This window comes from Pongo abelii, chromosome X, assembly GCF_028885655.2.
Source record: "Pongo abelii isolate AG06213 chromosome X, NHGRI_mPonAbe1-v2.0_pri, whole genome shotgun sequence".
Classification (NCBI taxonomy): Eukaryota; Metazoa; Chordata; class Mammalia; order Primates; family Hominidae; genus Pongo; species Pongo abelii.
In genome coordinates this window covers 51,150,007-51,164,304 of record NC_072008.2, presented here as the reverse complement: position 1 = coordinate 51,164,304, position 14,298 = coordinate 51,150,007, and the positions used below count along the sequence as shown (strand labels likewise).

General features: G+C 41.6%; 1 protein-coding gene and 1 pseudogene across 1 annotated transcript; both read right to left on the bottom strand.

The window, feature by feature from the left end:
* Nucleotides 1-202: 202 nt before the first annotated feature.
* On the bottom strand, nucleotides 203-6,119 carry BMP15 (bone morphogenetic protein 15). Its single transcript, XM_002831651.4, has 2 exons — nucleotides 5,743-6,119; nucleotides 203-1,090 (listed from the first exon to the last, which is right to left on the bottom strand). Exons 1-2 carry the CDS (start codon nucleotides 6,068-6,070, stop codon nucleotides 237-239), a joined length of 1,182 nt encoding a protein of 393 aa, XP_002831697.3. The 5' UTR covers nucleotides 6,071-6,119; the 3' UTR covers nucleotides 203-236.
* A 4,658-nt stretch (nucleotides 6,120-10,777) lies between these two features.
* On the bottom strand, nucleotides 10,778-11,239 carry LOC100441424 (histone H3.3A-like; annotated as a pseudogene).
* Nucleotides 11,240-14,298: the final 3,059 nt, after the last annotated feature.

Sequence of the window (14,298 nt, the reverse complement as noted above, 5' to 3'; positions counted from 1 at the left end):
CCCAAGCATTAAGGGCTCTGATTAGTGGTCAAACTGTACTGATTCATGCTAGGGGACTGGTATCAGAACTGTTTCTATAAACTGACTAGCTCACAAGTGGGGGAAGAGACTTAAGTAACACTTAAGGCAAGAAATATAACCTACAGATTGGTACAGGGTTACTTGCAGCTGTAACACGGATATTTTAAACTCTCCTCCAGTTTCTTGGGAAACCTGATCTAGCTGTACTGTTGCTGTCATCTGCATGTACAAGACTCAGCAATCATACCCTCATACTCCTTATACAAAATACTCCCATTTGCCTCAATCATAAGGACGCTAATTGGAACATACTTATACGGGACACAGGAGGGCCGGGGGACACTCTGGTCTACCAACTGATTGATAAGGTTCTGAATAATGGCATGATTGGGGGAATTGAGACCATCGCGTAGTACTCGAAGACAAGTTCCTTTACAGTAGTTTGGGGTGTAGAAAGGGGGAGCAATGATCCAGTGATCCCAACCCAGCTGGCGGAAGCTGACTTGGAAAGGGTGGAGGGAACACTGGTTATCTTCAGGCCCACTATGTTTTGAGGAAGAGGCAGCAACCTCAGCTGAGATACCATCTGCTTGTCGGGTTCTCCGGAGAAGAAGAGATTCCCTTTCCATGAACTCCACCATGCCCTTGGGAAGAAATTTAGCCTTCTGAATGCTTTTATGAGTATCATTGAAATAGAGTAACAAGAAGGCAGTGTCCAAGGATGAAGTGCCATGCCAGAGCTCAAGACCACCTCTATCTTTTTGCTGCTGACACATAAAACGGAGTCGTAGGATCCTGTGTCCCTTGTTATTCCAGAACCTTTGCTGAACAAGTTGTGTGATATCCATCTCTTTCCAAGCGTTAGACATCAGGGAAGGTTTTGAGGAATCTCCTTCTGAGGAAGAGAAGTGGTTGGTTGGGTTTTTCTGCACCCAGGGCTCCACATGGCAGGAGAGATTGCGGCGAGTTAGTTGGAGATGATGGCGGTAAACCACAGTGGCTCTAACTAGTTGGTATAGTCCTCGGTTTGGTCTGAGAGGAAAGCCCAGGATCTGTATATGCCAGGTACCTGCAGAAGTAAGAGGGAACAAGAGCAGAGGTTTAACTTCTTACCTTCTAACGTGAATATTCCTCACAAACTGGCTTGATATAGACTGATAGCTATAATCAGCCCTAAAATTAACTCAAGATAATGATACTATCATTTATTGAACGCTTACTAATAAACTAGATGCTTTACATGTATTAGCTCTTTAATTCTCAATAGTCTTATGAGATAGTTATTATCCCCATTTTGCAGATAAGGAAATTGAGGCTCAGAGAAGCTATGACAAAGGACACACAGCCGGTATGTGGTAGAGTTAAGCTTTGAACCCAAGTCTGTTTTTCTTAAGAGAAACTGTCTCACTGTTAGATTACTTACAGTGCTGGGCTCGGGGGAAAAAACTCAAATATAGAATTATCTTGTGTGCATACTGTATGTAGGGGAGAAGATCAATATTATTATTAGTTGACTATTAAATGTGTCCATCTAGAATTGTTGAAACATACATGGATTAAGAAAGAGTCTCATGTCATATCACTATACAGATGCAGCTTTGGGACAACAATTCAGTATTGGGTGCTATGGCCTGCTATAATTTCAAACTCAGGACCAAGGCACTACAAAATAATTTTGTCTACCATCCTCTAGTACAGACAGCTGTCTTACCACTTCTGCCTTCCATCTACTTCAAGAATTGCTTCTTAAGCATCTTTTCCTCCTTTGGCCCTTAATCTCTCTCTTTACCATTCCTTGCTGGAAATTGTTCTCCATTTACCTCATTCATTTTACCACTATTCCTCTAAATACTATTTTCAACACAGTCTTGATCACATAAATATTTTGTTTGCTGAGAAGTCTACTAAAAGCTGGATGCTGCTTCGTGAATAAGAGCTTTAATCCAAACTGTAGTGCTGACACTCAATGGCCAAAGGATTGAAAGGTTATATCCATGGTGCTCCAAACTTCTGCATCCCTTCCCGGCGAAGGCCAAGAGCAAAGATTACAAAAGCCTGGCACCTCAGGAAAAAGCCACCTCTCATCTTCAGACATCTTATCAGTAAATAATTCCATGTTAATTTGTATATTATTCACCTAGTCCTTCTTCTCCACTGAATCCACAAGCCTGGAATTCTTCATTAGATGTGGCATTTTTAACACAGAAGTTCTTTTACATCTTGATGTTCCAGAATTTTTTTTTCCAGAGTCTCCCTCTGTCCCCCAGGCTGGAGTACAGTGGCACAATCATGGCTCACTACAGCCTTGACTTCCCAGGTTCAAGAGATCCTATCACCTCAGCCCCCATGGATAGCAAGGACTACAGGTGTGTGCCAACATGCCCAGCTTTTTCTGTTTTGTTTTTTGTAGAGACAGGGTTTTGCCATGTTGCCGGGCTGGTCTCGAACTCCTGGGTTCAAGTGATCTGCCCCCTTTGTCCTCCCAAAGTGCTGGGATTAGCAGCCCTTTGAGCCACTGCACCCAGCCCCAGAACATCTTTAAAAGTTCAAATTCCGGCTGGGCGCGGTGGCTCATGCCTCTAATCCCAGCACTTTGGGAGGCCGAGGCAGGTGGATCACCTAAGATCAGGAGTTTGAGACCAGCCTGGCCAACATGGCAACACCCTGTCTCTACTAAAAATACAAAAAATTAGCTGGGCGTGGTGGCGGGCACCTGTAATTCCAGCTACTCGGGAGGCTGAGGCAGGAGAATGGCGTGCACCCGGGAGGCAGAGGTTGCAGTGAGCTGAGTTCGCGCCACTGCACTCCAGCCTGGATGATAAGAACGAAACTCCATCTCAAAAAAATAAATAAATAAAATGAAAGGTCAAATTCCAACTCATGCTTAATATACCCTTGGGCTTGGGGCACTAGACATTATTCACACAAATCCAAGCCAGGCTTGTATTTGCTTTCTCAAGTTATTCCACACTCCCATCTTACAGTAATCTTTCTTAGAGGCCCACCCTTAAACCTGCTCCACCCTGGCTATAAAGGAACTCAACCCAAACCTCTAGCAGGCTGTCTGGGGAGGAACTGCCCTTTTCTTTGAGACCTTGACATCACATGTTTCCTGAAGCAGGATGGGGTTGCTAAGAATCAGAGCCAGGAAGGGTCTAGTCAAAGCTTTTCAGGGAAAGGGCTGAATCACACATCCTGTGTGATTGAACCTGTCATCTGTCTCTGGATCCTTTCCAGAGTCCCTAGATACCAGTATATTCCACAGTGAGACCAGGATACATGCCTAATTCTAGGCATCCTCCTTTCTAGCCTCACATCATCTGTACAAGCCTAATTTTTTCTTAATTTGTGGGGTTGTTTTTTTTCTTTTCCTTGAGACAGGGCCTCACTGTCACCCAGGCTGGAGTGCAGTGGCACAATCATGCCTCACTGCAATCTCAACCTCCCAAGCTCAAATGATCCTCTGGTCCCAACCTCCCAGGCTCAAATGATCCTCTGGTCTCAGCCTCCTAAGTAGCTGGGACCACAGGTGTGCACCACTACACCAAGCTAATGTATCTTTATTTTTTGTAGAGACATGTCTCCCTATGTTGCCCAGGCTGGTCTCAGTCTCCTGGGCTCAAGTGATCTTCCCATATTGCCCTCCCAAAGTGCTTGATTTTTTGCAACTTTCTGCTGCACTTAGGATCCAGATCCCTTATCACAGCCTACAAGTCCCTGCTTCTTATTAGCCTCATATCCTGCCATTTCCCACAGTGCTCATAAGGATCCAGCTATACTGATTTTCCTCTGTTCTTCAATTGGAACAAACTTGTTTTCACCCTCTAGGCATTTGCACCTGTTGTTCCTCTGCCTAAATCAGGCTTCTCCCTACTCTTCTCATGCCTAGTTTATCTTATAGACCTGAGCTCAAATGGCACTTCTTCAAAGATACATTCCCTGACAACTCCATGGAAAGGGAAGGTTTCATTGCCATTCTCTATCTTAACAACCTACTTAATCCTTTGATAGCACTTACCACAATTCACAATTTAACTATGTGTGCTTATTTGTCTCCCCTATGAGAACATATGTTCCATGAGAGTAGGGGTTTTACCTATCTTGATTACATCTGTATGCTTAGAACTCAGTAGGTGCCAAATGAATATTTGTTCAATGAATCTCTATTCACACCATTTTCTCTTTCCTAAATCAGAATGCACTTATCTGCCTCAATGCATGACCTCTTTGCTCCTTCTGCAAGGTCAATTTCAAGTACTACCTCCTCCATGAGGCCTTCCAACAGTCTCTTCACTTCAAGCAATGAGCCATTTCTTCTCATAGGTCCTGGGAGCCCTACTGTTTATCCTTTCCAAAGCACTTGGCATATCGTAACATTATTATGTAATTATCTATCCATTCCACTATACTGGGAACTTCTAGAGGTCAGGAAAGTATTTGCTTCTATCTACCCAACCCAAACACACTGCCTGGCACTCAATTAAAATCCAGTGGGGAGTCAGAACAACAAGATGATTAACACATAGGCTTTGGGCCTGAGAGCCTGGGTTTGATACCTGGCTCTAGCAATTACTGGTTGTATGACATGGGTAAGTGACTCTGATCCTCAGTTTCTTCACCTATCAAGTAGGCATGTTAATACTACCTATCTAATCTGGTAGTTGTGAGGATTAAGATAATGCTTATAAAACATTTTGTGCAATGCCTGGCACACAGTAATCTCACAGTAAGGGTTAGGTACGAGAATATTTATTGTGTTGCTTGGGGAGGGGGTTAAGTCCTGTCTCTTTTCATCTCGACTAGTGAAGGCCACAGATTGATCTCACTAGGTTCCCAAGAATTCCTTGAAGTTGATGACTGTCTGCATTCTCTAGAGAGTCCTACACTTCAACAGCCCACTGTTGTCCTGGAACAATGTCTGATGCAAATGTTAAAAGCAAAATCAAGCATGCTGGGGACAAAAAAAGTTCCAAAATACACTTAGTACCAGAATCCCAAAGTAGCAATATGACCTAAGTAGAAAAACTGTTGGGGGTACAAGGATATTGGAATACTGCATTTAAAGACTTAAGAAGTTACCGACAGACTTTAGAATCAGACAGACTTGGGCTGAAATCCCATCTCTGCGACCCACTATCTGTGTACCATTTGCAAGTTACTTAACCTCTCCATGCCTTAGTTTTAAAATTAGGCTAATTGCATCAAGATAGTTAAGATAGTAGCTTTCATTAAGAATTAAATACAGTAGCAGATGTTTACAGAGCCAGGTATACAGACCCTCAGATATTAGCTTATTTATGTCCTTTCTGAGGCCTTATAAGTTTCCCCAACTCAGCAACCTGTACTCTAAGAGCAAAACGCCACTTAAATAGCCCTCCACAAGAATATAGCTGGATATGTCTCAATTACAGTTTTCAGAACTATCACAAGCAATAAAAGTTTCTGTGAAAGATAGGTGATGGCACATCACTCAGTTGTCCTGGGGCCTAGGAAAGATTTCTCAGTAGGCACCAAGGCAATCTATTCTTAAGTTGATGCCCTAAAGGGAAGTAGGCTTGGCGCTGGCTTCTCCCAAGCTTGCCATCCTTTGAAAACCAAGCCTAAAGAAACAACCTGCCCACAAGGCAACAAAGCCTGACAGTAAACCCACCAATTCCCTTTTCTCTACACTCCTCTCCACTCCTCTCCCTTCCAGGGCAGTATGGGGGCATAACGACTCACCTCTGCGAGGCCTTGCCACATTGGTCAAGGGCTTCACCAGCCTCACCATGGTGGCCCCAATGGTGCGGTTCTCTCTAGGGTGCCCATGCGAGTCAGCTGAACGCCGGTACAACTCCAGCATGTACCGCAGTGAATGCCCTAGGAGCCGGGGCTTCCTTGGCTGTTCGCCAGGGGATTCTTCTAGCAGCTCCTCAATCAGGGGCAAAGTAGGGGCCTCAGCCAGAAGGGCAATAGAGGACTGCCCTCCTTCTGCTATTTGGGCCCTGTGTTCCATGAAAAGCACCAGTTCACAAAGAAAAAGAATTCTAAGAATACTGAGGAGGACCATCTTGAAAGGCTTAGTGTTCAACAACAGGCCCCAACACAAGCCCAAGCGACGTCACTCTGACCGTTTCCTTTCATGCAGATAACTGCATCCTGGTTCCACAACCAAGGATGGGGCAAGAAAAAGAAAGGCAGGCAGGCCCTATGTTGCTTTCTCTAAGAGGATCTCCTGGGCCAAAGTTGCCTCATAACTTGGCCTCTTTGCATCAAAAGAAACAGAAACAGAAGGTGGGACAAGGCAGCATGCCCCTCCCGCTCTCCCGGGCTGAGAACAAGATAGTACCTATTGAGAGGCTGAGGTAACTTAAAAGGAGAGGTCCATTTCAGGACCCACTTCCTTAACTTATCCACTAGAATGAAAAAAAGCAGCCTGATCCTACTTGCCCCTACAGCCTTAAAAGTAGTCCCTTAATCCATCCTTAAAGGGCCAGAGGCCTCCTGTTCCCATCCTACTTCCATGCCTCTAATGCAGCATTTCTCAAAATATTGTCTGCTAATAATCTGCAGTGAAACTATCTGGGGTGATTATTAAGAATGTAGACCCCTGGGTCTGAACCAGGATTCTCTGGGGTGGCGTCCAGAAATCTGGGTCTTTACAAGTGCTCCAAGAAGTTCCTATGAAAACCTAAAATGTGGAAACTACTGAGTATGGCTGCTGGAGCTTGAAGAAGATGCCGTAACAGTGGTTCTCAATCTTGGCTGTAGATTGGAATCATCTGGGAAGCTTTAACTATTATGAATGCCTGGGTACCATTCTGATGTAATGGGTGTGGGTTGTAACTAGTGCATCAGGATTTTTTTAAGTTCACAAGTGATTTTAATGTGCAGCCACGTTTACGGGCTCTGACTTATAATTTTCTGGTTTACCTTGGAAGGTGTTGAGATCCTTATTGGGCTTCATTAGAGAAGCCTGAGGAAGTGGAAGAGTAATCTATGGGAGCTAACCTAGCCCAGATGGTTAATGTGAAGCAGCAGGGCTCGCCCAGTTTTAAGGCTGCCTCAGACCATTATTCTGCAGAAAGATAGTAGGTATAGTCCTGGCCGTACTGAAGTAGAAACATATGGGGATCTGGAGAGAAACTGGGGAAGCAGGTCAAGACCTGGCTCTAGGAGATGATGAGTCAGGCTTGATTTGTGGGAGGCCTTTACCTTACACCAGGAATATCTATGGACAGACATTATCGTGGAACAGGCGTGGACTTGGTAATAAGGCAGATCTGTGTTTGAGTTGCAATTCTGTCCCTAGCTGTAATTTAACCTTTCCAAGGCAAATTTCTAGCTGTAATTTAACCCTTCCAAGACAAATTTCTTCACTTCTCTACACCATAGTTTTCTCATCTGTAGGATGGAGATAACACGTTTTACCTCACAGGTTGTTGTGAGGATGCAAGGAAATAATCTATGTTAATTGCACAAAGCCTAATTAGACACAAGACATAGGGTTACATGTTCAAATTTATTTGTTCTCTTCCTCTGTTTTATTTCTAACATGACCTTGGGCCCTGGCATGTAGTGTAAAACAAAAGGCATAGGCTTAGGGGTCCTCTACATCTGGACTCAAATTTCAGCTCAAAAACTCATTAGCTGGGTTACTTTAAGCAATGTTTCTCCCAGACTTAGTTTCTTTATCTATACTGCTGGCTCCTTCAGAGAGCTGTTGTGAGGGTTGTATTGTATAATATACAAGTAAGGGATATAAACAGATGATTCACGATAGGCAAAATTTAGATGGTCAAATGTATGAAAAGATGTACTGGAAATCAGAAAAATGCAACTGAAAACATTAAGATACTATTCAACACCCAGTATTGATAGCACATTAAATGTATTGATAGCACATTAAAAGTCTGGCACTATTAAGTTCAGGTGAGGATATGGACCATAGGTATAATATATAGAATATCTATATAGAGAGATATGGAACATCTCACACTGCTCTTGAGAGTGTGATTTGGTATAATAATTTTGGAGAGCAATCTGGCATTATCTCTGTTAAGGTTGAAGATACACAATTCAGCAATGCTATTGCTAAAGCAGTAGTGCTTTTAGATACTTTTGTCTGTGACTTACAAAAATGAATACATTTTACATTGCTACCCGTTACAAACACAAGCACACACGCATATATACCTTGAAGTAAATCTTTTCTGAAACAATACTTATTCTTACAACATATTGGAAGAGGCAATACAGTTGACCCTTGAACAACATGGGGGTTGGGGTGCTAACCTGACCCCCCATCTCCCATGCAGTCAGAATTTGGTATAACTTGACTCCCCAAAAACTTAACTACACTTCAACCTTGAACAACATGGGTTTGAACTTCGCGAGCCCACTTAAACACATATTTTTTTTCCACCAAACATGGATCAAAAATACAGTATTCTCAGGATGCAAAACCCGCTTACATGGAGGACTGACTTTTTTTATGTGTGGGTTTTGAAAAATAGACTGCACACAACTTGAATATGGGCAGACTTTGGTATCTGCAGGAGGTCCTGGAATCAATCTCTCATGTATACAGAGAGGAGGGATGACTATACTAATAGCCCGCTGTTGGCTAGAAGTCTTATGGATAACAATCAATTAACATATTTTGTATGTCGTATGTTTTATATACTGTATTCCTACAATGAAGTAAGCCACAGAAAAGAAAATTATTTTAAGGCCAGGGGCAGTGGCTCACACCTGTAATCCCAGCACTCTGGGAGGCCAAGGAGGGAGGATTGCTTGAGCCTAGGAATTCGAGACCAGCCTGGGCAACATGCTGAAACAACGTCTTTATGAAAAATACAAAAATTAGCCAGAATGGTGCATGCCCCTGTGGTCCTAGCTACTCAGAAGGCTGAGGTGGGAGAATTGCTTGAGCCATAAAGGCGTCACTGAACTCCAGTCAGCCTGGGTGACAGAGTAGGACCCTGTCTCAAAAAAATGATTTAAAAACATAAAATACATTTACAGTATTGTACTGTATTTATCAGTACTCTAAGTTTTACATCTTCTGTCTGAAATGGCAGGTAACCACAGCTGCAGATCTCAATCTATGATACATATTAACCAATTCAACTTTTTGTCGGAATGTCATGACTTTGCTTTTTAGGAGCACTTCTGGCAGCAGTAGTGGTACTTCATGTGAGTCCCACGGTGTTATTCATGGTTTACAGTATTGCACTAAACACGATGAAACGTATACGGTGAAACGTACAGGAGAACTACCAGAGATGGCTTTTTTTCTTTTCTGAGCCAGAATCTCACTCTTTTGCCCAAGCTGGAATGCAGTGGCATGCTCACAGCTCACTGTAGCCTCAAGAGAGATCACTTTTTATCTCCATATGCAATTTATTGTTAAAGCGGACCACTCAAGGGGAGATGATTAGCATCACATGGTGGCATTTTAAGCAGATACTCTCAACACTTGAGCTCACCACCATGGCAAGAGGAGGTGGGTACATAATTTCATGCAGTTATGATTTAATACTGAATCTTTACATTTGTTTACATTTCCCTTGACTGTGAATGGCACCATGTATGGTCTGTGGGTGTGTAAATTTTGATAAATTTTAACTTTTTATAACAGATTTGTGTGTATTTTATGATAGAAAATAATAAAATAGACTAGTCTATACATATATTTATACATTCATAACGTATGTAACTTTTTCTTAAGTTTTTTGATATTTCTAGGCTACACAGTTCATCTGCAATTTTTACCAATTGTTGAAAGTCTCCAAAAATTTTCTAATATATTTATGGAAAAATATCTGCAGTTCAAACTCATGTTGTTCAAGGGTTAACTCTATATCATGGCAGGTGAGAACACAGCTCTGGAGGCAGAATCCTAAATTTAAACTCCAACTCCACCGCTTGTTAGCTTGACCTTGGATAAACTACTCAACTTCTCCGTGCCTCAGTTTCCTCATCTGTAACTCTGCTACAGTGTTTTAACATGTAAAACAGGATTTTTTTGTGAGGATTAAATGAGTTAACAGATGTAAAGCACTTAAAAGAGTGCCTGGCACAAAGTAAGTACTAGATGTAGGTTAGTTATTATTACATTTGATGCAAGCTGAATTCCCCAGAAAGCTGGGGCTCAACCTGATATGCCACTTCTATCCTCAAGAGTTGTAGAGCGGCAGCCAAGAAGATGCTGTACTCCATTTCCACACAACTCCCTCCTTTCCTAACCCCTTCCCTGCTTCCCAACATTTTCTTTGTTCTTTAACCTCTGTCTGTTACCAATTTAAACTTCCTATCTTTCTTTTTTTATAGTTTATTGTATTTTAATAGCTAACTTACAGGAACAGCACAGAAGACAGTCAACATTAAAAACATGTACTTGCATGTAGGACAACTCAGTTAGAAAAGTATAGTGAATGGATGGAATCTACCGTATGATAAAAAATGCTACAAACACCATTTAGTTGCCATCGATAAGAAATTAACTTGTTTAAAAAAAATCCAAATGCTGCCATTGTCCAGAAAAATTTAACAGATTTATAATTATTATAAAGTTGAACCACTGAAACTTGTTCACTGAAACATTTTAACTTGCATTAATGCTTTAGGTCTCCACATTTATATTAAAAATTCAAACACAAATGAAAATGGAAAAACTGTCAATACCTGATTTCTGTCCCCTATTTTTCCACTCACAATCATATAGTTAGGTACATTTTGACCCCATGGAAAAAAAAATATCTAACGTTCAGAACTACCAATAACAGGAAGAAGATAATTTTTTTTTGAGAATGAAATGTTTCACATCATAGTGTATTCTGAAACACGTTCTTGCTAGCTGGATGTCTTTTGGCATAATTGTTACACGTGTGGCATGGATAGCACACAGGTTGGTGTCTTCAAAAAGGCCAACTAGATAGGCCTCACTTGCCTCCTGCAAAGTACCGATAGCTGCGCTCTAGAAGCGCAGATCTGTTTTAAAGTCCTGAGCAATTTCTCGCACCAGACGCTGGAAAGGAAGTTTGCGAATCAGAAGTTCAGTGGACTTCTGATAATGTCTGATTTCACGGAGTGCCACAGTACCAGGTCTGTAACGATGAGGTTTCTTCACCCCTCCAGTAGAGGGCGCACTCTTACAAGTGGCTTTTGTAGCCAATTGCTTCCAGGGTGCTATACCACCGGTAGATTTGCGGGCAGTCTGCTTTGTACGAGCCATGGTATAGAGACCTCCTTCGTTATCTCCCTTCTGCTTCAGCTGGAGCTCGGCAAGCGAGAGGCGGCAGCGGTGTTGGAGAGCGAACACCACTTCCTATCTGTATTTATTTATTTATTTTGTTTGAGACGGAGTTTCTCTCTTCTTGCCCAGGCTGGAGTGCAATGGCGCGATCTCAGCTCACCGCAACCTCCGGCTCCCAGGTTCAAGCGATTCTCCTGCCTCAGCCTCCTGAGTAGCTGGGATTACAGGCACGTGCCACCACGTCCGGCTAATTTTGTATTTTTAGTAGAGACGGGGTTTCTCCATGTTGGTCAGGTTGATCTCGAACTCCGGACCTCAAGTGATCCGTCTGCCTCGGCCTCCCAAAGTGCTGGGATTATAGACGTGAGCCACCGCGCCCGGCCCACTTCCTATCTTTCTATTCAAAACAACTATATTAAAAAAGAATTCAACACAACTACATAAAAACAAACAAAAAAAACAAGATGTCAGAACAACTAGCAAGAGGTCCATATTAGAGGTTTGGGGCATGGTTCTCTTTGATGTTTCAGTGATGTTGGCTTGGGTTTACATATGTCAAGAACATTTCCTTGCCATCTCTTTTAGTAGTGGGATTTTGATACAGGATCATAAGAAGTAGAAAGAGAAAACACTGGAAAGAGCATGATTTGGGTTTAAATTCCTGGTTCTGTTATTTTTTGGCCAATGCTTAACCTCTCTGCTTCTCAGTTTTCTTAACTGTAAATTGGGGATATTGTTTGCACTTCTATTACATGAGATAACGTATCTAAGGTATCTAGCACGTAGATAATCCTCAAGCGCTCAATTTTTTCATTAATAGCGTGCGATTTTAAAGTATACATAAAATATATCTGACTGAGTCCGAGTGCGGTGGCTCAGGCCTGTAATCCCAACACTTTGGGAGGCCGTGGCAGGTGGATCACTTGAAGCCAGGAGTTTGAGACTAGCCTGGGCAACATGGTGAAACCCTGTCTCTACTAAAAATACAAAAAATTAGCCGGGAATGATGGTACATGCCTGTAATCCCAGCTACTTGGGAGGCTGAGGCAGGAGAATTGCTTGAACCTGGGAGGCGGAGGTTGCAGTGAGCTGAGTTCGAGCCACCTCCCTCCAGCCTGGGCGACAGAGTGAGACTCTGTCTCAAAATAAATAAATAAATGAATAAATAAATAAAATATATCTGACTGAAGGAAGCGTCTTCTCAGCACCACAGTGGAATTCCATCCCTCTACCCAACAGGGCTTCAGGAGACTCTCATGGCTGAGTCTTCTATCTATTTTCATTTTCTAAAATGGATATTAATAATTGCACCATTTTAGAGGGTTGTTGTGAGAATGAAATAAGCTTATGCATGTAATATGCATACTTTGTTCTGACACTACAGTCAACTTTCTTATTTTCGGAAAGATATAATTTCTTATTTCAAAGAAAGAATAAAAATCCAACCCTATTCTTATCATCAGACTTGAAAAGTAGTTGACATAATTGTTTTCTGGAAATGCCCTGTGGTGGGCCCAATGTATGCAACAGCCCTAAACCCCCAGAAGAGGGCACCAGCTGTCTCTCTAGCCTTCTAGTTGATGGGGGGTAGGGAGGGGCCGTTTAATAGGTGATCGGAACAAGATCTACAAAAGGATGTATACCAGCCCATCCTGCTTTAGAAAAAGCCAGTATGTGAAAAAAACTAATTATAAATCAGACAATTTGGGAGGTGATTACTGACTTGACAAAAGGACACAACAAAATGGATCACCGCAATTTACTCTGAATAGCAGGAACCCTTAAAGCTCAGTATGGGTTACTTTTTCAAACTACAATGTGCTGGGCACACTAGTGAAATGCATGAAATTTACAAAGAATTGATTTTTATCTAACTTTTCAGAATATGGCTATTTATTAAGCACACATGTATAATAGAATTCTTCCTTTAAATGATCATAATTTACATTTTCTTGCAATTGCATTTATTCAACAAATATCTAGTAATCACTTCCTATCTGATTGTGTTTGGTGTTACCGGCAGGCTAAGAGCTAGGCTGCTTGGTTTAAATTCCAGCTCTATCACTGTTAGCTTGGTAATTTAGGGCAATCGACTTAGTCTCTCTGTGCCTTAGCTTCCTCATCTAATAATAAGGATAATAATAGCATTATTTTAGAGGGTTGTTGTGAGAATGAAATAAGTTTATACAGCTATTAAGTTGGCGCAAAAGTAAGTGGCGCAAAAGTAAGAATGAAATAGGCTTATACAGCTATTAAGTTGGCGCAAAAATAAGCTTATATAGCTATTAAGTTTTGCCATTGAAAATAATGGCAAAAACTGCACTTACTTTTGCACCAACCGAATAATATGCATACTTTGTTCTAGACACTATACCAGTCCCTAAGAGTACAGAAATTAACAGGACAAGTCCTCTATCTGCAGTGCTCCCAGCCACTATGCTAGGCACTGGGGTTGGTTGGCAGACACCAAGATAAAGGTTTCTATCTCAAGAAAATAACAACCTGGATCAGGACATAATAGATAGGAAACATTTCCCATAGCTATGACATTTCCTCTGATTACTATTCTGAGTTCCCAAGAAATGGACCTATTTCCCAGATAAATTTTATCTTAAAAATAATTTTCATTTTCCATAAAACAAAAGGGTATGTTGTATTATATAAAAGTATTTATTGATTTGGCACTAGGCTACATTCTTTTACATGTTATACTTTGTTTAATTTTTATATCAACTCTATGAGGTTAAAGCATTATTATTCTCATTTACAGGTGAGAAAATTGAAAATAAGAAAAGGTAACTTGCCTAAGGTGGTAGCACAGCTCTCAAATGGTAGAATCCACTAGGATTTGGACCCCAGGAAGGCTGACCCTTCTTGTGCCTTATTAGTTGCTATATAAGCTGCCAATGAGCATTTGGCACCTTAAGAAAACACATTTCCCCTGTAAAATAATCCCACAGAGATTTCTGAACATGGCATGAAAATCTAAGTTCTGTGAAGTCAAAGATCATGCCTATTTTATTAATTATTGTAGTTGC

Excerpts from the sequence above, each read along its gene's own strand:
- BMP15 (XM_002831651.4), bottom strand. The coding sequence starts at position 6,070 with ATGGTCCTCCTCAGTATTCTTAGAATTCTTTTTCTTTGTGAACTGGTG. Across the intron at positions 1,091-5,742 it reads TGTGGCAAGGCCTCGCAGAG|GTACCTGGCATATACAGATC; the intron begins GTGAGTCGTTAT and ends TTACTTCTGCAG.